Genomic DNA, 27,665 nt, shown 5'->3' with positions numbered 1-27,665 from the left:
CCTCACAGTGCCAGGAACCTGGGTTCAATTCCCAGTTTGGCTCACTGTCTATGTGGAGTTTGCATGTTCTCCCCATGTCTGCATGGGTTTCCTTCGGATATTCTAGTTTCCTCCCACAGTCTGAAAGACATGCTGGTTAGGTGAATTGGCCGTGATAAAGTCTCCAACAGTGTGCCCAAATAGGCACTGTAGTCTGGCAACTTTCACAGTAACTTCATTGCAGTGTTAATGTAAGCCTTACTAATAAGTAAAAACTTTAATGTATTTTAAGGAGTAAAAGATTTTCCTTTGCAATGCTGCTTTTAGAGCATCTTCTGAATTTCCCATTTGTACATTCATATACAACAGTGCACATTAATAATGAAAAGCTGGTTTAATGACTTGCTTTGTTCTCCTTTGCTCCTGAAGAATTTGGGTTCAATTTGTTTTCCACTGCTGAGCATAAAGAACATGTTCCACACCCACAGAGAAACTTGTCAAATTTCGCCACCCCGGCACAGTTGACAAAGTATTATCACTAATGGCTCCCCATGCGTCCATCAGCCAACCTGTCCCTACCACCTCTTTTGGCACCATTATTTGCTCCTCCTGACTATGCTATGCACTGGAAACGCGCTCCAGGTGGTTGTATCCATCCTCCCAGGTGTCCACTGCTCTTCTAGAGGCTTGTGAATATAGACATGACTAACACTAGACAGCGCTCAGAGTTGCTGGCTCACTCTAGCCCCATGGCAGCCTGTTATCCCACAGATGCATTCACACAAGGAGCATATGTTACAGTGTTGGCTCCCGCAGACCTCTTTAAAATTAGATTCCACCGCATGCTGTTCTCTCTGCTATTTCTTGGGTTGTGCACCTGCCTCAGTGAATGAGAGGGCAAGAAGACATAACAGACAGATGCAATTAGCCCCATGTCTTAGGGAGACTGGCTGCAAACTTTCTCTAACTCCCTCTGTGCTTTCGTTAGATTCATAACGAAACTGCTACCTTAAATTCAATGTTTTCTTTATTCACAGAATCTACACTGCAGAAGGATTTGGCGTATCAAGTTATCACTGCCTTTCCAACAGAGCATCTTACCCAGCCTCTATCCCTGTAGCCCCACATATTTATCCACTAATCCCCCAACCTACACATTATTGGACACTAAGGAGCAATTCAGTATGGTCAATCCACCTGACCTGCACATCTTTGGATTGTGGGAGGGAACAGGAGCACCTGGAGGAAGCCTGTGCAGACACGGGAAAATGTGCAGACTCCATACACAGAGTAACCGAGGCCAGAATTGAACCCGGGTCCCTGGTGTTGTGAGGCAGCAGTGCTAACCACTGTGTCACCATGCTGCCTTTTAATGTTCAGGGAGTATCCAGGTGCTCTACAGAAGCTAAATATGACAAATAATTGATGCTGAGCCAAAGAAGGAAGTATTAGGAGGTGTGATTAATAGCTTGGACTGAGATAGGTTTTATTTTAACAAAGGTTTTAGAAGTGCTACAGAGGTTGAGTAGTTTAAGGAGAAAGGAAGCACACGGACTTTTTTTTGGCTTACAGCATGGAAACAGGCCCTCCGGCCCAACTTGTCCATGCCTTCCTTAGCTAACAGCGGAAGCCAACTCCAAATAGGGGGGGTGTGTACAAGAGTCAGAGTTGGAAGAACAGAGAATTCCAGAGGGTATTACAGCCAAAGGAGATTACAGAGATAAAAGTAAGTAAAGGCACCATAGTCCCAGATGAGCATAGGCTGCTCTCCCCTTTAAAGGGTGGAGCTGACTGGTGGCAATTTAATCTGAGGATCAGCACACCTCAAGGCGGGGCCTTCACGAATAACCTCGGCCAGTACAAGAACTGAACCCACACTGTTAGCATCACTCCACATCACTAACCAGCTGTCCAGCCAACTGAGCCAAACCGATTCCCCAGATGGCGGAGGTCACAGAGATGTGGTGAGATGAAATCGGGAAGAAATTCAGGTTGGTGGGTGACCTGCCAATGGAATAGTAAAGTTTGGAGATGACGAAGATTCAGGTGTGAGTTTCAACAGCAGATGGACTGAGGCGAGGTGGACATTAATATACAGAGAAATAGCCATCTTTGGACAATATATGGGATGAATCAGCATATTGGCTGGAGAAACTGGTGGACAGTCTGGTGTAAGTGGCTGGGAGGAGGGATGGAATCAGACATAATGGTGTGGAATTTATGGTGGGGGGGAGGGGGCAAAGATGATATTTCAGTCTGTCCGATTGGAGTGTAAAGGAGTAATTAAATCTTCTACTCCGTTGGAACTTCCCACCTTTCCTGGTTTTCAACCCTGCATCTCAATCATCTACAGGGACAGACACATCTCTGAGGGCTCTGCAGAAACATCTGCTAACCCCAATTAACAGCGCTAAGGTCAATCACCAGAAGGGACAAATAGGTAGAAAGATGTACAACTGAAAGAAAGAGATCACAGCACATTAAGAAAAAAGAGTAAGTTTGTTTCTCTCTCTGTCAGACAATGGTACAGGAAGCATGGGAAAATGACAAGCTGAGCCAGGGAGGGAGAAGGACAGTGAGGAAGCCCAAAAGAAGGAAAAACTGAAACAGAAATTGAAGGATAATTACAATAAAGTCGGGTTCGAACTTGGTACTACCACAGACTGGTAGTACATCAGCGGCATGGTTGCACAGTGGTTAGCCTTGCTGCCTCACAGCGCCATGGACCCAGGTTCAATTCCGGCCTTGGGTCATCATCTGTGTGGAGTTTGCATGTTCTCCCTGTGTCCGTGTGGGTTTTCTCTGGGCGGTTTTCTCGCACAGTCCAAAGATGTGTGATTTAGGTGGATTGGCCATGTTTGATTGCCCCTAATTGTCACGGGAGGGTCTACTGGGGTGAATATGTGGGGATGCGGGGTGGAGCTTGCATGGGATTGTTGTCCGTGTAAGCTCGATGGGTCAAATCCTCCACTGGGGATTCTATTCTATGATCAGTTACTGCCAGGGAATAACAAATTCTAACCTCAACTGTGATGTGAGGGAAACTGTGCGCTTGAGTTTTAGCTCAAGTCTAACCCAAAATAATGTAATTATTGGACCTCAGCTGCTTTCTGGTGGTGAAGGGGGTGATGATATTTGTTCTTGTAATGTAGTCAGACATTGATTTTATCATGATGTGTTTTTAATACAGAGTGGTATCAAATATGTGTTGAGGAATGACTACTAATAGCCTCAACCAATAATATTAGCAACTTCCAAGATGGAACGAGCAACCTTAGAGGGTGGATTTCCCAGATCATCAAGGCCCATAACCTATTAAAAAACAATTTGAACCCACACACCCACAAACAGTCTTGTAGCTAGCATTAGAGACCCTGGTCTTCAAACACTAAAGATCAAACTTCTTGTTACAGATGGACATTTAAAGCTAGTCACTTCTGTTTCTTTTCTGATTTCAATAATCTGCCCTTTATTCTTTTTTTATTACTTATCAGCGTCACAACTGGGTTTACCTTAACACTGCAATGAAGTTACTGTGAAAATCCCCTCGAAACCACACTCCAGTGCCTGTTCAGGTACACTGACGGAGAATTTAGCATAGCCAATACACCTAACCAAGCACATCTTTTGGATTGTGGGAGGAAGTCAGAAGAAATTCATGCAGACATGGGTAGACTCCGCACAGATAGTGACCCAAGCCAGGAATCAAACCCATATCCCTGGCGCTGAGAGGCAGCAATGCTAACCACTGTGCCACCTGGCCTCCTCCCAAAGGTAATTAAATATAAGCAGCTTCCCATCTACTGAACATTTCTCAGTAATTGTCTCTATCTACTTATTTAATCACTTCGGTTTATCGTGGATGGGATTCTCCAGTCTCGTCTGTGGCCAGACCCGTTGAAAGCGAGAGCAGAATATTTGGCGTTCGAGCCCAAACTCCATTCATTGCCAGCGGCACCAGAAAATCCCAGCCGCAAACAAGAACGCAAAATTTCGGTCAATGTATCTGAACAGCACTCCTAAAACAATAAGCAGAGTAAACTCATTTTAGCAACTGAGTGTCCAATCCAGCTGCGAGAAGCTGGGACGTGCAGGAGGAACACCCCAAGAGATCAACTATATTGTTATATATTTGAGGGTTGCACAGTGCCTTTAAGAGCAAGTCACATGATTTGATGACGATGTCATTAGGGTGCGTGTTCAGGCTGCTGTGTTACTTTTAGTTTTCTGATGCAGACCAAAGAGCAGCACTTCAATAAAACCAGTTGGGCTGAATCAACCTGTGAAAACCAAGTCTTTTAATTTCTGTTAAAACCCACAACCCCTAACATAGTTAAGGACATTAGATATCTAGAATATAATCTCCATATTTTCCACAACCATTATGAAATTCCATGTAAATGGGAGAAGGGAGCTCTCACCTCATCAAACACTTTGGACATGATATGCTTGTCTAAGACTGGAACATACTTTGCAGTTTGAGCCACAGCAGTTGGTGCAAGTGCATCCATTATGGTAAGTCTCTTCGCAATCAAGCTATTTGTCTTGAGCCAGTGCGCTGAAGAAATATCCAGAGAGCTGTAAGTGGATCAATAAAGAATGTTTCATGAGAAACTACAGAGACATTCAAAATTACTCAATACTCAAGTGCCCCAAATTTATTTCAAAGTAGTTTTATAGCCAACTGAGCATTTTTCACTTATCTAATAAATTAACTCAGGTAGAGTATTGTTAAACAATTCTTTTTCTAAAATGTCCCTCTATTTGCCAACCAATTTTTTTTTGTTAGCAGCAATAGCTGATTGCCCAAGTCAATCAGCTTGATTACAGCAACATGGGATGTGATCTTTCCACTCCACTGCACTCATCCATTAGCGTAGCGGGGTGGGAAATTTGACCTGGAGACTAAAAATGCAAATCGCGCACGGCATCAGGCTGTTCGCAATCCTCCCAGGCCCATTTTTGCTTGGCGTCATCAGCCTCGTGTTCAACAAAGTTAAAAGTTTATTTATTGTCACAAGTAGGCTGACATTAACACTGCAATGAAGTTACTGTGAAAATCCCCCAGCCTGCGCCTGTTCAGGTACACTGAGGGAGAATTTAGCATGGCCAATGCACCTAACCGGCACGTCTTTCAGCCTGTGGGAGGAAACTGCAGCACCCGGAGGAAACCCATGTAGACACAGGGAGAACGTGCAAACTCCGCATAGACAGTGACCCAAGCCAGGAATCAAACCCAGGTCCCTGGCACTGTGAAACAGCAGTGCTGACCACAGTGCCACCGTGCATGTTCACCAGTCCCTGGCGCTGTGAGGTAGCAGTGCTAGCCACTGTGCCAGCCTGAGGCATGAGGCTGATTTAAATATTAATTAATTTATTATAATATTATTAGCGACATAGTAATCCAGGTTCATTTAGCTTAGTGAAGCACTCAGGTTTTCAGACTTTCATGACACTTTGAATGCTGTGTGGAAAATTTCACCCAAGAAATACGGAGTTCAGTATGCATTCTCTCCAAGGTATGGGAGCCACCTCCCATAATACTGCCCAAGTTCCACAGCATTGTGGTCCCCTTTCTCAATGACTAACATCTACACACACAGTATCAGCTGAGTGAGATAGTGCATGAAAGATTAGATTTGGAATGCTAATCAAAAACAGAGGCAGGGATGAAATCCAATTTGCAAAACAAGCAGAAGTGGCCAGAGGGAAAACTGTAGTCAAAGCTTTAAATAAAGAATGGGCGTGATTTTGACTGAGGGTTATAGTGTAAAATGAGGATTTAGAATTAGCTGTATGTTAAATATCTCTCCAGTTGAACTCTTTTGATAGTGCAGCGGATTATAACCTAAGTGTACTGTACCCCAATACAGTGACGTACATTATTATAACAATAGTAAATTATTACTGACATTAAATGGACCTGTGAAATGAATAATCAAAGGCAAATGAATTATCCTTGGACGGTCTTTTTAGGCAACGGATATTATTTTCCACTTACTTCTTCACTGGCCCACTTGTTTTTTTCGGCAAAGGTTTGTTTTCTGGTAAACTGAGGTCTGCAAAGAGAGGTTTTTGAAGTGAAGGCAAAGGTAAAACTTTTTGATACTCATTATCCTGTTACACTTAATAACACCAGGATCCCAAATGATTAATCCTCTGTTTCCTGCTTTCTTTGGTTTTCTGATTTGCTCAGTGTAAGATCCTCCTCAATGAACTCGAAGGAGGAACATTATTCTATTGCACTGTGTTGCAACCCACACAACTTGCATGGGGAAATCACCGACTGGCCTCCCTGTAAGACCCATTGAATACGAGCTCCCTGGGGACTGGTAGTTAACCAGGTGGAGCTCTTATACCGAGCCCTGTGTAAAGCAGGCCCGTGAGTGGATCCATTGGTTGTCCCCATTGGGACCTGTTGCGTTCACCACAGGCTGGTGTTCTTGCTTTACTTTATTTTGTGCAATAAAAGCACTGTTCCTATATAACCGAGTCCTGGAGTTATTATACACCAGTTTTCCTTTTGAAGAGTAATCAAAGATTGCAAGCAAAATACATAGCACAGGGCACCATTAAATGAAAAGAGAAGCCAAAATAAATGGAAGAGTACTGATTAGATATGCTTGGGGTCAATTTTCAGTGCCTTTGCCGCTGATATTACTGAACATATGAATAAGAAGTAGGCCACTCAGCTCCTCGAGCCTGCCCTGCCATTCAATAAGATCATGGCTGATCTGATTATAACTTCAACCCCACGTTCCTGCCTATCCCCCATAAACTTTCACCCACTTGTTAATCAAGAATCTATCAGATCTAAAAATGTTCAAAGACTCCACTTCCATTGCCTTTTGAAGACGAGTTCCAAAGATTCATTCGCCTCAGAGAAAAAAATTATCCTCGTCTCTGTCTTAACTATGTGACCTCTTTTTTTAAACAGTGACCCCCCCCCCCAATTCCAGTTCTAGATTCTCCACAGAAGGAAACATTCTTTCCACATCCACCCTGTTAAGACCCCTCAGGATCTTGTGCATTTCAGTCAAGATCTCTAGTTCTCTTTTAAAATCAGATACAAGCCCAACCTATCCAACCTTTCCTCATAAGACAACCCATCCCATTCCAGGCGTTAGTCTGGTAAACCTTCTTGCATTTACATCCTTCCTTAAGAAGGAGATGAAAACTATACATAGTTTTGATCCAACAGCCAGTTTCAAATGTTCCCAAATTTATTTTCCAAACGGTTGAATTTTATTCATGTACAGTCTGGGCAACACACGGCAAGACAAAATCATCAACGATATTGTTGTTTCTCGTGCAAACATGCCAAGCATGCCAGCGCTAATCCAGCAAAGAAGGCTTTGCTGGCTTGTGTATGCACACAGGGAGGAAGAAGATTGCATCCCTGAGGATATGTTACACTGGCAGTTATCCTGTGCCAAGAGACCAGCAGGATGTCCAAAGCTACGATTCAAGTTGTCAGAAGAGACATGAAAACCCTCAACATTGATCACAACAAGTGGGAACTCTAGCTGACGATCGATGAAGTTGATGACTCCCACTCTGGGCAGGATCTCACCACCGTGAAGACATGTGCTTTTCAGAAGCCCTAAAGCAGACACCAGTGCAGCAAACAAAGCGCCATCCCTCATGACCAGCGAGGGACAACTTCATGTGTGGCACTTATAGCAGACTTCACCTTTCCAGAATGGTCTTGTTCCGCCATCTGAGGAAGTGCCACAGATGATCTCATCGGACCTCACCAGATTCCAAGGCTGCATTCCCATCATCCCTCACAGATGTCAGTCATGCCAATCACATGTACAGCCTTACCCATCAGAGGAGCCTGAAATCTTCCTTTCTTATGGGTGAGACTATTAACTGAACATTAAAGTGACACATTGCATCTTCCCACCTCTTGCCTATATTTACACATCAACATGGCAAATCCACAACAGTTTTACCACATGAGTGGGTGAAGGGAAAGATGCAATTGAGGAACCAATTGATTTCCATTCACTCGGGTGATCAAACTTACCATTCAGAACCTTCAGTTCCTTGTTGTAGTTATTGAGGAACAGCTCCTTGTTCTCTGGAAGCATCCAGTCGTCCACCAGATTCTCATCGATTTTAACACCATTACTCAAACTCCGAAGTAAGCTTGCCTTTGTGTGAGCTAGCAAGAGGAACAGTTCTGTGGTCACGTTTCTGCTGCAATTTCACAGTATTCTTTTCCCACTGTTTTAATATCCAATACAGTTCAACAACTTTTCAATTCCTCTGATCTCATAAGAAGTGCAATACGTGTGTTTTTCGTTCGCACTTCCCATGCAAAGTAACAAGTACACTCCCCACAGTGCCACACTGTGCCACAGGTATGATATCAGGCAGGTAATTTCACAGACAAAATGTAAATACGGTGAAATTCAATCAATGAATAAATACTAGGGAAAAACATTCTAGAAATGACTATTGAACTGCCAATATACCTGCTATTGGTGTGATAGGTTGCAGTAATCTTGGGAATGTAGTCTAACCTCTTGTTTTAAAGTTTAAAGTTTCTTTATTAGTGTCACAATCAAGCTTATATTAACACTGCAGTGAAGTTTCTGTGAAAATCCCTTACTATCCACACTCCAGCGCCTTTCAGGTACACTGAGGGAGAACTTAACATAGTCAGCATGTCTTTTGGACTGTGGGCGGAAACTGGAGCACCCAGAGGAAACCCACGCAGACATGGGAACAACGTGCAAACTCCACATAGACAGTGACCCAAGCCAGGAATTGAACCCAAGTCCCTGGTGCTCTGAGGCAGCAGTGCTACCCACTATGTCACCGTGCCACCCATGTCCACACATAGTTTTACATGCTACTGAATTGCTGTTTGGGGAAAGTTGTTTGCAGGTGCCAAATAAGGCACCTTAAGCTAATTGTTGCTGGAACATTAATCATTTAAATACAATAATCTCTATAGTGCTTATTATCCTTATTGCTGTAGGTAATTAGCCAGAGTATACAAAGAAATACAGACATTTCTCTCTCTCTCTGTGGGGGGAGACAGTGGTTATATAGTCTGAGGGCACCAATCTACATCAAGCATGGGCAAGGCAAGGAGACAGGATCCCCATGGACTATCGCAGCCAGTGCAGGGATTGAACCAGAGTCCTTGGCACCATTCTGTACCACACTCCACTCCACTTTTTGGCCATCGAAGCTAACTCAACCCTCGGACACTGGTGCACATGTGGGTGGCACAGTGGCACAATGGTTAGCGCTACTGCCTTACAGCGTCAGGGACCCAGGTTTAATTCCAGCTTCAGGTCACTGTCTGTGTGGAGTTTGCACATTCTCCCCATGTCTGCGTGGGTTTCCTCCGGGTAGCCCGGTTTCCTCCCACGTTACAAAGATGTGCAGATTAGGTGGATTGACCATGCTAAATTCCTCTTAGTGTCCCAGAATATGTAGGTTAGGGAGATAAGCAGGGTGAATATGTGGGGTCATGAGGATTGGGCCTGGATGGGACGCTCTGTGGGAGAGTCAGTGGAGACCAGTTGGGCTGAATGGCCTCCTTCTGCACTGCAGGGATTCTATGAATTCTTGATATTAAAAATCTCATACTATTTACAACCTCTCCATGGCCTCCCTCTTCCCTATCTCAATAATCTCCTCCAGCTACACAACCCACCAGGATCTCTGCATTCCTCTAGTTCTGACCTCTTCAGCATTCCCAATTTCACCTCTCCACCTGTGGCTGTTGTGCCTTCCTCTGCCTGGGCCCCAAGCTATGGGACTTCAATCCAATCTTTCCCTCCTTTAAAACAGTCTTTGGAAACCTACCTCTTGGACCAAGATTTTTGTCTTCTGCCTTCATATCTCCTTATTTAGTCCCGTGCCATATTTTGTTTTATAAAGCCCCTGTGGAGAGACTGGGACTTAGAATCATCGAATCCCTATAGTGCATGAAGAGACCATTCGGCCCATCAAGGCTGCACCAGTAGCAGTCCCACCTAGACCCTAGCCCCGTAATCCCATATATTTACCCTGCTCATCCCCCTGAAACTAGGCTTAATTTAGCATGGCCCATCAACCTAACCAGCACATCTTTGGACAGTGATACGAAACCAGAGCACCCGGAGGAAACCCACGTTGACATGGGGAGAGTGTGCAAACGCTACACAGACAGTGACCCAAGGTGGGAATTGAACCTGGGTCCCTGGCACTGCAAGGCAGCAGTGCTAACCACAGTGCTACTGTGCCGCCCCAACTTCTTATTACATTAAAGCTGCTATATAAATAAAAGTTTGTGTTGAAATAAATTATGGTTAGTTCTTCTTACCGGCACACAGGACTTTCTTCCTATGGAGTTCCTTTGATTTCTTGGCATGATCCACACTGTAAATATGGCACCTGTCCCGATGATTTCGATGTGTGGCAGGTATCCAGTCCATAGCTGTTCTGGGTCTCACACATGCCTTGGCATCCAAAGAACGCACCTGAGCTGTATTGTCACTCCAAGCTGGTCGCCTGATCAGACCATCTGCAGCGATGCTGCAGGAGTGAAAATACACATTTTTACAAACCTTCTGCCTTTATTAGTTTATTTATTTATTACTCACAAGAAAGGCTTACATTAACACTGAAGTTACTGCAAAATTGCCCTAGTTGCCTCAGTCCGGTGCCTGTTCAGGTACACTGAGAGAAAATTTAGCACAGTCAATGCACCTAACCAACACATTTTTCAGACTATGAGAGGAAACTGAAGCACCCAGAGGGAACCCATGGAGACACGGGGAGAATGTGTAGACTCTGCACTGGCAGTGACCCGAGTCGGGAAGCGAACTGGGTCTCTGGTGTTGTGAGGCAGCAGTGCTAACCACTGCGCCACCATGCCACCCATGTGGAACACTGTGAATGCATTATGCTGAGTATAACCCTGAACAATTATCAATCTAGGACTGTTAATTAGCTCAAGTCAAATGATGAACCATCAGGAGCAGCATGAACCCCACACTTACTAATTTCTTTAACAATTACAAAATTTGAGCTAGCACATTGGCACAGTGGTTCACACTGCTGCCTCATAGCACCAGGGCCCTGGGTTCAATTCCAGCGTTTGGGTAACTGTCTGGATGGAGTTTGCACATTCACCCCATGTCCACATGGGCTTCCTCCAGTTTCCTCCCACACTCCAAAGATGTGCAGGTTAGATTGATTGGCCATAATAAATGAGTAGAGGTAAGGAGATAGGATGGAGGACTGTACCTGGGTAACACACTCTGTCAGAGATCTGGTGCAGACTCAATGGGATTCTATGATTCTAAATGTTTCAGCATCACACCTGCAGTTTACACTCCTGCATAACACCGGACGGAGGTTTGCCTGAATTCAGCTACTTTGTGGCTTGCGTTCTACAGGTGTTTGTATAATTTTTAAAAAATGATTATTCAACACAGAACATTTTTAAGAGTTTTTGAATTGTAGTCATTGTAATATCAGGAACCATTGCAGCGAATATGGCACAGCAAGGATTATAATAAATAGATAACGGGGCTAAACTGGATAACATAAGAACATAAGAAATAGGAGCAGGAGTAGGCCATCTAGCCCTTCGAGCCTGCCCCGCCATTCAATAAGATCATGGCTGATCTGTCGCGGCTCAGTTCCATCTTCCCGCCCTCTCCCCATAACCCTTAATCCCCTCTCTTATCAAGAACCCATCAACCCGCTTCTTAAAAATATTTAGCGAGGCAGCCTCCACCACTTCAACGGGCAGAGAATTCCAGAGATTCACCACCCTTTGAGTGAAGAAGTTCCTCCTCAACTCCGTTCTAAACCACCTCCCCTTTATCTTGAGGCTGTGCCCCCTAGTCCTACTGTCTTTTTTGAGCGGGAAGAGTCTCTCCACCTCTATCCTATCCATCCCATTCATCATCTTATACGTCTCAATGAGATCTCCCCTCATTCTTCTAAACTCTAACGAGTACAAGCCTAGTTTATTCAGCCTCTCCTCATAGCTCAATCCCCTCAACTCCGGTATCAGCCTAGTAAACCTCCTCTGCACTCCCTCCAGGGCCAAAATATCCTTGCGCAGGTGCGGCGCCCAAAACTGCACACAGTACTCCAGCTGCGGCCTCACCAATGCCCTATACAGCTGCAGCAAGACCTCCCTACTTTTATATTCAATCCCCTTCGCTATGAAGGCCAGCATCCCATTCGCTTTCCTGACCACCTGCTGCACCTGCAGGCTGGGTTTTTGCGACTCATGCACAAGGACCCCGAGGTCCCTCTGCACCGTCGCCTGCTGCAGTTTTTCGCCACGTAAGTAATAGTCCTTCCTACCATTATTCCTACCAAAGTGGACCACCTCGCACTTGCCAACATTAAATTCCATTTGCCCCCAAAACAGGGGCAAAGATCGCGATGGACAATCAACCTACACCAAAGCAATGCAGGGAGCACCTCGTGTTCACGCAGTCCGCACATTAACATGATTTGCTGTGTGATACCAGTGCTAACTATTCACTGTCTACAAACATCAGCATGGGACCCATTATCATTACTTCCTTGACCTACTTGAAGCTTGCCTGCAGCTTTTAAAAGGAAGATGAATTGCAGCATCTGCAGATGCATTGTCAGTCTTGTACATTGCACAAAGAGCAATGGGTGACCATGGGATAAAGCGTGCCTCAAGGCTTTTGGTGCTGCAGTGGAGTCCTTGGTGGAGATAGAAACAAGGCGAGCTCAACAGTATCCACAGAAGCAGGACAGGAGGCTCTCTACACACTCATTCGATGGTGTTACCATCACTGAATTCCCCCACGATCAACATCCCGGGGGTTACCATTGACCAGAAACTGAAATACAGTAGCCGTTTAAATATTGTGGCTACCAGAACAGATCAAAAGCTAGGGGATAACTCACTTCCTGACTCCCCAAAGCCTGTCCACAATCCACAAGGCAGAAGTCAGGACTGTGATGGAATACTCTCCACTTACTGGGCGGGTGCAACTCCAGCAACACTCAAGAAGCTTGATACCATTCCAGAACAAAGCAGCCCACTTGATTGGCATCCCACCCACCAACATTCACTCCCTCCATTACAGACACAGTAACACATTACAGTAGCAGCAGTATTTGCCACCTACAAGATGGACTGCAGGAGCTCACCAAGGCTGTTCAGCCTGGATGGGTGCAGCTCCAACAACACTCAAGACATTCAACTCCATCCAGGATAAAGCAGCCCTCTTGATAGTTACCCCTTCCGCAAACATTCACTCCCCACCCCCCCCACCACCAATGAACAGTGACAGCAGTGTGTACCATTTACAGGGTGCACTGCAGGAACTCATCAAGGTTTCTGAGGCGGCACCTTCCAAACCTGTGACCATTTACAAGGACAAGTGCAACAGATACCTGGGAACACCGCCACCTGGAAGTTCCCCTCCAAGGAGGAGGACGTGAATAATTTGCCGGGTGTTAGCGATGGAAAGGTGGTAGGAATGGAGGGTCTTAATGACATTACTGTTACTAGAGAGGTGGTGCTCGACAGACTGGAGGGGCTGATTGTGGACAAGTCCCCAGGACCGGATGGAATGCATCCGAGGGTTCTGAAAGAAATGGCGGAGGTTATAGTGGATGCCTTGGTGGTTATTTTCCAGACGTCGCTGGATTCTGGGGAAGTGCCGGAAGATTGGAAAACGGCTAATGTTACGCCGTTGTTTAAGAAGGGTGCCAGGCAAAAGGCGGGGAATTATAGGCCGGTTAGTTTAACGTCTGTGGTAGGTAAAATGTTAGAATCTGTCATTAAACAGGAAATTGCGAGGCATCTTGAAGGGAATTGCTTGATAGGGCGGACGCAACATGGTTTCATTAAAGGGAAGTCGTGTCTGACAAATTTACTGGAGTTCGATGAGGATGTGTCTAGGGCAGTGGATAGAGGAGAGCCGGTGGATGTGGTCTTTCTGGATTTTCAGAAGGCCTTTGACAAGGATGTGTCTAGGGCAGTGGATAGAGGAGAGCCGGTGGATGTGGTCTTTCTGGATTTTCAGAAGGCCTTTGACAAGGTACCTCACAAGAGGTTATTGCAGAAGGTCAGGGGACATGGAGTTGGGGGTCGGGTGTTAGCGTGGATAGAGGATTGGTTGTCAAATAGGAGGCAGAGAGTGGGGGTCAATGGGTGCTATTCGGATTGGCGGATGGTGACTAGTGGAGTGCCCCAGGGGTCAGTGCTGGGGCCTCAGCTATTTACCATTTATATAGATGATCTGGAGGAGGGAACCGAGTGCAGGGTGTCGAAATTTGCTGATGACACCAAGATTGGGGGAACGGCAAATTGTGCGGAGGGTGTGGAGAGTCTGCAGAAGGATCTAGATAGGCTGGGCGAATGGGCCAGGAAATGGCAAATGGAATTTAATGTTGGCAAGTGTGAGGTGGTCCACTTTGGTAGGAAGAATGGTAGGAAGGACTATTACTTACGTGGCGAAAAACTGCAGCAGGCGACGGTGCAGAGGGACCTCGGGGTCCTTGTGCATGAGTCGCAAAAACCCAGCTTGCAGGTGCAGCAGGTGGTCAGGAAGGCGAATGGGATGCTGGCCTTCATAGCGAGGGGGATTGAATATAAAAGTAGGGAGGTCTTGCTGCAGCTGTATAGGGCATTGGTGAGGCCGCAGCTGGAGTACTGTGTGCAGTTTTGGGCGCCGCACCTGCGCAAGGATATTTTGGCCCTGGAGGGAGTGCAGAGGAGGTTTACTAGGCTGATACCGGAGTTGAGGGGATTGAGCTATGAGGAGAGGCTGAATAAACTAGGCTTGTACTCGTTAGAGTTTAGAAGAATGAGGGGAGATCTCATTGAGACGTATAAGATGATGAATGGGATGGATAGGATAGAGGTGGAGAGACTCTTCCCGCTCAAAAAAGACAGTAGGACTAGGGGGCACAGCCTCAAGATAAAGGGGAGGCGGTTTAGAACGGAGTTGAGGAGGAACTTCTTCACTCAAAGGGTGGTGAATCTCTGGAATTCTCTGCCCGTTGAAGTGGTGGAGGCTGCCTCGCTAAATATTTTTAAGAAGCGGGTTGATGGGTTTTTGATAAGAGAAGGGATTGAGGGTTATGGGGAGAGGGCGGGAAAGTGGAACTGAGCCACGACAGATCAGCCATGATCTTATTGAATGGCGGGGCAGGCTCGAAGGGCTAGATGGCCTACTCCTGCTCCTATTTCTTATGTTCTTATGTTCTTATGTAAGTCACTCAGCATTCCAACTTGGAAATATCTCACTGTCAGTGGATCAAAATCCTGGAACTTCCAGCCGAACAGCACTGAGGGCACACCTACACTTCAGGGACTGCAGCGATTCAAGAAGGTAGCTCGTTCGCCACCGCCTTCTCAAGGGCAACCAGGGACGATCGTAAATGCTGACCAAGCCAGCAACGCCCATGTCCCATAAATGAATTTTTAAAAAGGCAATGGGAATGTGAGGAATTAAGTCCCAAGGAACTGGATGCAGTAACATAAGAAAAAGCTGAATGACTTCAAAGGGTGGCCAAGTCGGTGAATGCAGTGATGTAGTGGTATTGTCACTGGACTGGTAACGCAGGGTAATACTCTGGGGACCCAGGTTCGAATCCCACCATGGCAGATGGTGAAATTTAAATTCAATAAAAATCTGGAACTAAAAGATTAATGATGATCATGAAACCATGCTGATTGTGTTCAGGGATGGAAATCTGCCACCCTTATCCTGGCACCATTGCCAACAATATGGTTTAAAATGGCCAAGCAAAGCATTCAGTTCACGGGCAATTCGGGATGGGCAATAAATATGGCCCAAGCCCACAGTCCCTGAACAAATTTTAAAAAGTCAAATCCCAATGAGCTGGATACAGTGCTCTAAGAAGATTTCAAAAGATTTCCAAGATAGTGAATGCATTCTTAAATGTTATATCCTACCAGTAGCAATACTAGATTCAGACAGCACTCAATTCACCGTATCTCCACAGTTCATCGACCAAAGATCTCTATCCACCAGCATTCAGACATTACTGGTGGGATTCTCCCAAAAAAATTCTGAGCGTTGAATTCGCATGAGAGCCAGAGTAAATCACGTTGTTTTGTCCGGGAGTTTAAAAATGAATCTCCCACACTCTGCGCACTGCAGACTGGACGAGCTGTGGATAGGGCCTATTCCTGCTGGAAAGGCTGGCAGCATAGTGCTGAGTGGGCCTCTGCGCATGTGCCAATCTGCCAGCACTGAGATCAGCGCATGTGCAGTGGTTCCTGTCTGCCGTCCTCCCGATTACTGGCCAACTCAAATGTTGGCCATAATCCACACCACCAACTCTCTCATCCCCCAACGCCTGATCGCTGCCCCCCACCGCCCCCCCCCCCCCCCCCCCAAGCACATCTAGGCCAGCCTCACCCCTCCTGCCAGCCCCAAACAACCCACCGGTCTCTGCCCCCTGCCCCTCTGCATCCCCTCCCCCCCGGCAATACTGACCTCCCCAATCGTTGGCTTCCCTCCCTCTGCTGATTCCCAAAGTGTAAAGCGGGACCCTCCACCTCCACCGATTTCCCCCCCGCCCCCCCCAGAAGGCCCTGCCCCATTAGACCCCACCCTCCAGAGGCCTGGCCCCCTTGCCACTGCTCTATGCTCAATGGGCAGTGCCAAGATGCCCCCTGGATATTGGTACTTTGCCCTTTGGGCAGTGCCAGCTGCACCACCCCCCCTCGCCTGACCCTCTGGGGGGCCTCAAATGCTCCTCATTCACTCCAGTGGGGACGGGCTGCCAACTGCCCAAATGTGTGGAGCTATAGTAATCCCCACTGGAATGAAGTGGGGGGGGCAAATAGTGGGGGTGGGCCCGCTAACTGTATTTGAAATGGATTGAAAAGATCATTTGCATTAATCATGAGGCTCCCCACCGATTTCCGGCACGGAGCTAATGCTGCTGGAAATCCGGAGCGGGGAAACACTATCAGGGCGGGTCACCCAGCACGTATCCCGTAGTCCGGGTCCTGCCTGAATCTCCCATCCCACTGCGCAGCAGGTTGGGAGAATCTCCCCCAGTATTCCTGACTTCAACACCCCATCACACTCTTAGCACTGCTATAAGCCACACAGGATGTGGAGATGCCAGCATTGGACTGTGGTAAGCACAGGAAGAAGTCTCACAACACCAGGTTTATTTGGTAGCACATGCCACTAGCTTTCAGAGCACTGCTCCTTCATCAGGCGAGTAGGAGTTGTGTTCACAAACAGAGCATATATAGACACAAACTCAATTTACAAGACAATGAGTGGAATGTGAGTCTTTACAGGTAATCAAGTCTTAAAGGTACAGGCAATGTGAATGGAGAGAGGGTTATGCACAGGTTAAAGAGATGTCTATTGTCTCCAGCCAGGACAGTTAGTGAGATTTTGCAAGCCAAGGCAAGTCGTGGGGGTTACAGAACCCAAGATACCAAGCCATCCTCATGTGTGCGGAACTTGGCTATCAGTTTCTGCTCAGCGACTCTGCGTTGTCGTGTGTCGTGAAGGCCGCCTTGGAGAACGCTTACCCAAAGTTCAAAGGCTGAATGCCTCTGAATAAGGCTGGGGAGACCATGCAGACGCTACGACGATGGATGAATGAACACCACTCGACAATAACCAGGCAGGAGCATTCTCTTCCTGTTGGGGAATACTTCAGCAGTCACAAGCATTCAGCCTCTGATCTTCAGGTAAGCGTTCTCCAAGGCAGCCTTCACGACACACGACAACGCAGAATCGCTAAGCAGAGACTGATAGCCAAGTTCCGCACACATGAGGGTAGCCTCAACCAGGATCTTGGGTTCATGTCACACTATCTGTAACCCTCACGACTTGCCTGGGCTTGCAAAACCTCACTAACCGTCCTGGCTGGAGACAATGCGGAAATGCGGAAAAGTGTGAGGTAATTCACTTTGGCAGGAATAACAGACATGTCGAGTATAGGGCTAACGGGAGGACTCTGAATAGTGTTGATGAACAGAGGGATCTAGGCGTATGTGTACATGGATCCCTGAAAGTTGGGAATCAAGTAGATAAGGTTGTTAGGAAGGCATACGGTGTCTTGGCGTTTATTGGTAGGGGGATTGAATTTAGGAGCCGCAGCGTCATGTTGCAACTGTACACAACTCTGGTGCGGCCGCCCTTGGAGTATTGTGTGCAGTTCTGGTCTCCACATTATAGGAAGGATGTGGAGGCATTGGAGAGGGTGCAGAGGAGGTTTACCAGGATGTTGCCTGGTATGGAGGGGAGGTCCTATGAGGAGAGACTGAGGGATTTGAGGTTGTTTTCGTTAGAAAGAAGGCGGCTAAGAGGGGATCTTATTGAAACATATAAGATGATTAGAGGTTTAGATAGGGTGGACAGTGATAGCCTTTTTCCTCGGATGGAGAAAGCTAGCACGAGGGGGCATAGCTTTAAATTAAGGGGTGGTAGTTATAGGACGGATGTCAGAGGTAGGTTCTTTACCCAGAGGGTGGTGAGGGATTGGAATGCCCTGCCTGCTGCAGTTGTAAATGCGCCGAGTTTGGGGGCATTTAAGAGATCCGTGGATAGGTTTATGGATGGAAAGGGATTGGTTTAGGTTAGAGGGTCATTGCTTTTTAATTGGTCGGCGCAACATCATGGGCCGAAGGGCCTGTTCTGCGCTGTAATGTTCTATGTTCTATGTTCTAATACACATCCCTTTAACCAGTGCTTAACCCTCTCTCCACTCATATTGTCAGTACCTATTAAACTTGATTACCTGTAAAGACTCACATTCCAACCATTATCTTGTAAATTGAGTTGTGTCTATATACGTGCTGTTTGTGAACACAACTCCCACTCACCAAGCTTATGGCTTGTGCTACCAAATAAGCCTGTTGGACTTTAACCTGGTGTTGTGAGACTTCTTAGTAAGCTGCACACCCACATTTCTTACCTCGTGCACAGTGACAGTGTCGTACAGTTGAAAGTTGCATCTAATAATTTGTATTGTTTGTTCATTTACTGGTGATCTGTAGATGCTTTGTGTTCTTCCACTCCTCTCCATTCATAAAATACTTCCACTTAGAAATGGAGATGGTGTAGGAATGGACCACAACACAGCAGCAGGAATGCAGGGTATGGAAGCATTCGTACATGATGCCACACACATGATGCAGATTTAATTCCATCCTTGGCTCTTCACCAAAGAGCCATGCCAAGTAGAGAACAGGTAAATGTCACTGCACTTATGGATTTGTAGATTAAAACCCCCTCCAGTAGTTATGATATTTTTAAAGGTCCCAGCGCTTTCAACATATTGAGTACATTTTTTAAAAAATCTTGCGTGGGATGTGGACATCGTCCACCCTAACTTTTCTTTGAGAAGGTGGTAGTGAGTCACCTTCCCGAACTGCCCAGTCCAGCTGTGTATGAGGTGCACCCACGATGCTATTTGGAAGGGAATTCCAGGATCTTGATCCGCAGACAGTGAAGGTTTATTTATTAGTGTCACAAGTGGAGGCTTATATTAACACTGCAATGAAGTTACTGTGAAAATACACCAGTCACCACACACTAATTCTAAGGCAGGGTAGATATTTGCTTGGAGGGAAATCTAATTTTTTTTATTCATTCGTGGGATACGTGTGTTGCTGGCTAGGCCAGCATTTATTGCCCATTCCTAGTTGTCCAAGGGCAGTTGAGAGTCAGCCACATCACATGTAGAATCCATAGAATCCTACAGTGCAGAAGGAAGCCATTCGGCCCATTGAGTCTGCACCGACCACAATCCCACCCTGGCCCTATCCCCATGACTCCATGCATTTACCCGAGCTAGTCCCTCTGACGCTAAGGGGCAATTTAGCATGGCCAATCCACCTAATTCATATATCTTTGGACTGTGGAAGGAAACCTACACAGATATGGGGAGAGTGTGCAAACACCATACAGACAGTGACCCAAGCCCAGAATTGAACCTGGGTCCCTGACGCTGTGAGGCAGCAGTGCTAACCATTGTGTCATCATGCTGTCCTGTAGACCAGACCAGGTGAGGACGGCAGATTTCCTTTCCTAAAAGACATTAGCGAACCAGATGGGTTTTTCCAACAATTATTTCAGGGTCATCAGTAGATTAGAAATTCCAGAAATCTTTTTCATTCAAATTAAATTCCAACACCTGCTGGATTCGAACCCAGGTGCCCAGAACATTAGCTGAGTTTCTGGGTTAACAGTCAAGTAACAATACCACTAGACGATCACCACTTCACAATTATCCTGACTATTTGAAGGTATGACAGGGTTTGGACAGACAGGAAGTGATTTCGATTGCTGAAGGGAATTTAATATAAACACAACTGCTAAATGGATGAGAATACAGAAGGTGAGGGTTGGGAAAAGGGAACCTACTTGTTCTTTGCAGGGGTTTCGTCATGGTTATGGTACCAGTCCAGCATTACACACTCTGCATGGAGCTTTTCTACCCTTTCCAAATCCTTTCTTCCCTGTTCAATTTCTTGTTTCAAAAGGCAGATGTCTTCACTCTGAACAATTCAAATTAATTCTGGTCGTCAAAACAAGGACCATTGTTGGCTAAGAAATATTCAGATTCATTATGAAACGAGAAGATTGAGATTAAACAACCAAGTTGAATTGCTGTTAGTTGCAATTAGACACAAAAAAAAGTAGCTACTTGAATAACAATCCTGCTGATTAAAGAAACATGATTTATCCCATTTTCTTTCACATCAACTTGTGCACGATAATTAGTCTGATCTTTCACAGACACTTCTTAAAAGAAAACATCATAATAAACCAACTTGGCTGTTTTAGAATGCTTCAACACAACCTCTCTTTCGATTTTGAATACATGGATGGAAAATGAGTTACCAAATGATCTCTATTGCCTCTTAATAAAAGCAAAATGCTGCTGATACTGAGAATCTGAAATAAAAACAGAAAATGCTGGAAAACTCAGCGGCTCTGGCAACATTTGTGAAGGGAGAAACGCATTGAATACAGGAGTGGGGACGGTCAGCATGCCCCCTCGCCCATACCCCCTCCCCCACCATCAGAAACCACATCAGCCTGGAGCCAACTTCTTCAACACCAACCCACCCTTCATAAAGTGCAAGAGGGAGAATGCCAAGGGTCTAATCCATTTATCCACTTTGGCAGGAAAAATATAAATTAAAATGATTCCAGTGGAGAGAAACTTTGGAGCTTTAGTGCAGAGGGATCTGGTTGTCCTTGTGATAAATCGTAGTAAACTGGTGCAGATACAGCAGGTAATAAAGAAGGCAAATGGGATTGTGACATTTATTGCTAAAACAAGTGAATATAAAAGTAGTGAAGTATTGCTGCAACTGTATAAAGCAATAGTGAGATCGCACTTCTGCACAATTTCTCAAGGATTGGAAATATTTTCCCTTCACTTGCAGTGTGGAACTTCCTTACCACAAATGGCAGAGGGTTAGTGGGCACTGCTCTGCCACTGGCGTAGGAATGGAATCGTCCCCCTGTTTTGTCAGAAAGTCCATACAGAAACTTGTTGGCTTCAACATCATCACAGTTAAACGCGATGGAATGAATGGGGATAAGACGGATGAGCTGCACCTGTGCAAAAATAGTTTCTGGAGGCTGTGCAGGAGAATAATTCAGAAAACAACATTAACCTTTAATTCATTCATTCATTCATTCATTAGTCACAAGTAGGCTTATATTAATACTGCAATAAATTTACTGTGAAATCCCCTAGTCGCCACACTCTGGCGCCTATTTGGGTACACTGAGGGAGAACTTAATGTGGTCAATGCAGCTAACCAGCACGTCTTTCGGACTGTGGAAGAAAACCGGAGCATTCAGAGAAAACCCACGCAGATACGGGGAGAACATGCAAACGCTGCGCACTCTGCAGCTCCATCAGTATAAGAGGGAGCGGGGGCCCACTGCGCATTCTGCAGGAGATGGGGGGCAGGGGGGTTCTGCAGCAGATCGTGGGGGTTGGGGGGGGGGGTGTGATAGGCCTGGGTGGTGAGGGGGACGGTGGGGGCATTTTTTCCAGGCCTTGTGAGGTTTGTGATTGGCTGCGAGCCCCCACAATAGTTGGGGGGAGTGGGTTTCTTTGAGGCCAACTGCAGCTGGAGAGGCCTAACAGATCTCCCTCTCTCTGACAGGCCGCTCGCTGGTGTTGCAATTGTACAATAGCTCCCTCTGCTGTTAGGGCAAGCAGGCTGACAGGTTAGAACTTGTCCACTGCCTCTAGTAACTGGAAACAGTTTAGCCCAATTCTTCATGCACTAAGTGCATAATATTGCGAGTAAAGACTCACCCAAAAAACAAATCTGACTCTCTCTTGTTTTCATGATAGCTGGGCACTTGGGCTGGAATTTTACCGTCCCACCCACCATGGGAATCGGAGTGAGCAAGGTCAGACCAATGGGCAGCTCCATTGACGTCAGGCAGGGTTTTACGGTTTCAGGACAAGCTAGGCCATAAAATCCCACCCTTGGAATTTTTCTCGTAAAATCACCCCCATAAAATCACGCCCTTGAATTAAACTGATCTTTCCCTGCACCCTAGCTATGACTGTAACACTACATTCTGCACTTCCTCCTTTCCTTCTCTATGAACGGCATGCTTTGTCTCTATAGCGCGCAACAATACTTTTCACTGCAAACCAATACATGTGACAATAATAAATCAAATCAAATCAAATCAAACAGTCTCAGCATAAAGGGTTTACCATTTAGGGATAAGATGAAAATAATTGCCTTCATTCAAGAATCATAGAATCCCTACAGTGCAGAAGAAGGCCATTCGGCCCATCAAATCTACACCTTCCACAATCCCACCCAGGCCCTATCCCGAGAACCCCATGCATTTATCCTGGCTTGCCCCTCTGGCACTAAGGGTCAATTTAACATGGCCAATCAACCTAACCTGCACATCTTTGGACCGTGGGAGGAAACCGGAGCACCCAGAGGAAACCCACGCAAAGGGCTGTATACCTTTGGAACTCTTTACCAGAGAGAACTGTAGATGCTCAGTCAATGAGATTGATGGTTTCTTGGCACAGGAGGAGGCCATTCAGTCCATTGTGTCTTGGTGCAAAGAGAATCAAAGGATGTGGGGTTGTGGCGGGAAACTGAAGTTGATGTGGAGTTTTGATCACAATCTGGTAAAATAGTTTTGCCTTTCAGAAATGATACTCAAACCTCAAACTGTACAAAGGTCATAAACAGCAAAACTCATGAGGTTCTGTAGGTCATTTCTCAATGGTGATTAGTGTTACTGAGATTGTCTACTGAAGAGAAAGCAGTTTCAGCTGTGATGCTTGGTAAATATTGATGTCATGAGAGGTTTATAATAGCAATATCTGTCATTGTGAGATGGCAGTGACACCTTCAGATCTTACCCAACTTAACATGATGTTGTCTTCTATAACAACGCTTTACCTGATCGGGCCGTCCATCAGTAAGCAGGTAGACAGCTTGTGTGCCAGCATCTGCAAGAGCAAGTTGTATAGCTCCCAGGGTATTTGTGGAACCACCAACCTGTACAAAAATATCACATTGTTCAATCTGAACTTCTCCGAAATTAATCCAAACCTGACAATATCGCAACTACAGTGAGCCCTGATTTTGGTGAGATGATGAGCTGCAGCTCTTTGCATTCTTATCACTCCAATGTCAGTGACAACAGAGGAAAACCACCAATTTACCCCTGTTTTCAATAGAAGTGACTTCAGCAAAGTAGGAGCCATTTCTTTATGGATCGCATGTGCAGGAGTAAGTTATGTTCCCAAAGGGAAGTGCCTAACCTCTGTTGAAAGCGTCTCCCAGATGGCAGGACTGAAATTTATTAGCCATGTTGGAAACAATCCAGTGATATCTAAACTTTAGCTGGGGAATTGTGTTCAGTCCATTAAACTTGCAATACTGTCCATAGAGACCAAGTTGCTCAGTTCTGACACAACTGGTTAATTGTGTATATATGTATGTATATAAAACAAACCAGAATAAGCCAGTTAAATTGGGCACTTGAAATCTATGTGGCATAGTCTCTTTTATCTTTAAGCAATATCACACGCTAGCACATTCCTCCCACTTCAATAAAATAATGTTTAAATTCCATACAACATATATACATTTCAGTTTTTTCATGTATTTACAAATCACTCGTATAATGCAAAATACTGCGGATGCTGGAATCTGAAACAAAAACAGAAAATGCTGGGAAATCTCAGCAGGTTCGTCAGTATCTGTGGAGAGAGAATAGAGCCAACATTTCGAGTCTAGATGACCCTTCTAGACTTGAAACATTGGCTTTACTCTCTCTCCACAGATACTGTCAGACCTGCTGAGATTTTCTGGCATTTTCTGTTTTTGTTTCCCACTAGTTTCCTATTCCTAAGGGTGTAACACCTTCAAAATGACATAAACCTCAACACTTAGAGAAGGGCTTTCACCCACCTTGTTTTGAGTCTGAGGAGACTCAGTCCAACTAAGGCTGATTTTGATTTTGACCATTAATTTTAGTTTTCAGTTGATCTGACACATCTATCTGACTCTGATTTGGATCGGAACAGATTTCAGGCACAGCTTGTGTTGGAGCAATTGTTGGTATTCAAATTGTATCCCAACTGTCCAACTGATCAGACTCATTGGATTCTTCCCAATCTCCTCTTCTTCTTCCTGAGTCTCTGAAGGCAAAACATGCTCTAAATGTACAAAGCTAACCTTTCCTCTACCAAACACAATGACCAAGTACGCACGAGGACCACATATTTCAATGACTTTTCCTGGGAGCCACTTCAACCACTTACCATGATGATCTTTCACCTTCACCTTCTTTCACTCACTCCATCCCTATCAACACTCTCTTACTGCCTGGATTGTTGCTCTTCCGTCGGAAAAAAAGATACAAAAGTTTGAGGTCACATGCCAACCGACTCAAGAACAGCTTCTTCCCTCTGGCATCAGAGTTTTGAACCTTGTATTAAGTTGATCTTTCTCTACACCTGAGCTGTGACTGTAACACTACATTCTGCACCCTCTCCTTTCCTTTTCTATGAACAGTTTGTATAGCAGACAAGAAACAATACTTTTCACTATATACCAATACATGTGACAATAATAAATCAAATCAAATCAAGTCAATGCCACTTTGGCAATGATTGGTATGGCTCCTACTCTGCCCAAGGCCACAAGGAACTACAAAAGGTTGTGAATGTAGCCCAATCCATCACGCAAACCAGCCTCCCAACCATTGACTCTGTCTACACTTCCCAATGCCTCGGCAAAGCACTCAGCATAATTAAAGGCCCCACGTACCCTGGACATTCTTTCTTCCACCTTCTCCCATCGGGAAAAAGATACAAAAGTCTGACATCACATACCAACCAATTCAAGAACAGCTTCTTCTCTGCTGCTGTCAGACTTTTGAATGAACCTACCTTGCTTTGATTTTTCTCTGCTAGCTATAAATGTAATACCACATTCTGCATTTTCTCGTTTCCTTCTCTATGAATGATACGCTTTGTCTGTATAGCACACTAGAAACAATACCTCTCACTATATGTTAATACATGTGAATAATAAATCAAATCAAATTCAATTCAATGTGGCTACGGCAATAAAAACATACTAGGCTGTCTTAGAAATAATTGAGCTGGAACTCTTGCCAATAGTAATGTGATGCATGTTATGGTAAATAAACCAAAAAGCTTGCCAGTTTGTGTTTCATAGTCAGCTGATACTTCTTTCAATTTGTATCTAGCATTTGTTTAATTGCAGCACACTTTACTATTTAAGAACATAAGAACCAGGAGCAGGAGTAGGCCATCTGGCCCCTGGAGCCTGCGCTGCCTTTCAATAAGATTATGGCCAATCTTTTCATGGACTGAGCTCCACTTACCCACCTGCTCATCATAACCCTTAATTCCTTTACTGTCCAAAATGTATCTAACTTCACCTTAAAAATATTCTATGTGGTAGCCTCAACTGCTTCACTGGGCAGGGAATTCCACAGTTTTGTACTGTGTGCTTTTATATGATGGAATTCTGGTGTTTACACCCTATTTATTTTCATGTGCTTGAAAACTCTTCTGAATGAAACTAAGGTCCAATTGTTCAATACAATTGCCTCACAGAACCCATATGCAGAAATGGATTAGGCCAAATACCTAACAGTTTTGCTAGTTGTGCTTTGATTCATCAGAAGCCTCCCTACCCATTTTGAATGGCGGTCTATCACAATGAACGATGTGGTGTTGCCGGCGTTGGGACTGGGGTGGGCACAATAAGGAGTCTCAAATTATCAGGTTAAACTCCAACAGGTTTTTTTTTTGGGTAGCACAAGCTTTCGGAGCACTGCCCCTCCATCAGGTGAGTGGAGGGTTGGGTTCACAAACAGGACATATATAGACACAGACTCAATTACATGATAATGGTTGGAATGCAAATATGAATCACTGAAACAACCACCTGATGACATCAACAAGTTCCATCCCACCATCAGATGCACCATAGACTACTCGCTGGAATTGGTTGCATTCTTGGACACACGCATCTCCATCAAGGATGGTCACCTCAGTACTTCATTGTTCGGCAAGCCCATGGATAACTTCACAATGATCCACTTCTCCAGCTTCCACCCTAAACACATGAAAGAAGCCATCCCCTATGGGCAAGCCCTCTGTGTACACAGATATGCTCAGATGAGGAGGATTGCAACAGACACCTGTAGATGCTCTTGTAAGAGCAGGATGTGGCGCCCGACTTATCGATCGACAGTTCCAACACATCACAGCGAGAAGTCACACCGACCTCCTCAGAAGACAAACACGGGACACGGTGAACAAAGTACCCTTCAACTTCTAGTACTTCTCCGGAGCAGAAAAGCTACGACATCTTCTTTGGAGCCTTTAACATGTCATTGATGAAGATGAATATCTCTCCAAGGCCATCCTCACACCACCACTCCTGCTTCAAACAACCTCAAACAGACCATTTCCCACAGCAAACTACCCAGCCTTCAGGAGAACAGTGACCACAACACCACACAATCCTGCCACAGCAACCTCTGCAAGACATGCTGGATCATCGACACAGATCCCATCATCTCACATGAGAACAACATCCACCAGGTACATGGTACATACTCTTGCAGCTCCACCAACCTTAGTCACTTGATACTCTGCAGGAAAGGATGTCCCGAGGTGTGGTACATCGGCGAAACCATGAAGACATTACGGCAATGGATGAATGAACATCACTTGACAATCATCAAGTAGAAGCGTTCCCTTCCTGTCGGGGAAAACTTCAACAGTCAAGCACATTCAGTCTTTGATCTTCAGAAAAGCATTCTCCAAGGCGGCCTTCAAGACAACCAACATCGCAGGATCGCCGATCAGAAACTGATAGCCAAGTTCCACACGCATGAGGATGGCCACAACTGAGACCTTGGGCTCATGTCACACCACCTGTAACCCCCCATGACTTGCCTGGGCTTGCAAAATCTTACCAACTGTCCTGGCTGGAGACAATTCATACCTCTTTAACTTGTGCTTAACCCTCTCTCCACTTGCATTGTCTGCACCTGTAAAGACTTGATTAACTGTTAAAACTCGTATTCCAACCATTATCTTGTAATTGAGTCTGTGTCTATATATGTCCTGTTTGTGAGCCCAAATCCCACTCACCT

The 27,665-nt window shown here is 45.4% G+C and overlaps 1 protein-coding gene across 1 annotated transcript in view; it reads right to left on the bottom strand.

Annotated features, from left to right (window-relative positions):
* The window catches only part of LOC145349313 (von Willebrand factor A domain-containing protein 3B-like), a 119,571-nt gene that overhangs the window by 46,175 nt on the left and 45,731 nt on the right, over positions 1-27,665 (bottom strand). Inside the window, exons 12-18 of the mRNA XM_080197813.1 lie at positions 23,417-23,515; positions 21,417-21,599; positions 20,370-20,503; positions 10,310-10,521; positions 8,012-8,149; positions 5,981-6,038; positions 4,401-4,557 (exon numbers count right to left, since the gene is read on the bottom strand). Of these exons, the coding sequence (XP_080053939.1) occupies positions 4,401-4,557; positions 5,981-6,038; positions 8,012-8,149; positions 10,310-10,521; positions 20,370-20,503; positions 21,417-21,599; positions 23,417-23,515 (981 nt within the window). The remainder of the gene's footprint in view (positions 1-4,400; positions 4,558-5,980; positions 6,039-8,011; positions 8,150-10,309; positions 10,522-20,369; positions 20,504-21,416; positions 21,600-23,416; positions 23,516-27,665) is intronic.

Source organism: Carcharhinus amblyrhynchos, chromosome 10 (genome assembly GCF_965287045.1).
Source record: "Carcharhinus amblyrhynchos chromosome 10, sCarAmb.v2.hapA, whole genome shotgun sequence".
Lineage (NCBI taxonomy): Eukaryota > Metazoa > Chordata > Chondrichthyes > Carcharhiniformes > Carcharhinidae > Carcharhinus > Carcharhinus amblyrhynchos.
The sequence above is the reverse complement of the archived record's forward strand: the minus strand, read 5'-3'. Positions and strand labels throughout refer to the sequence as shown.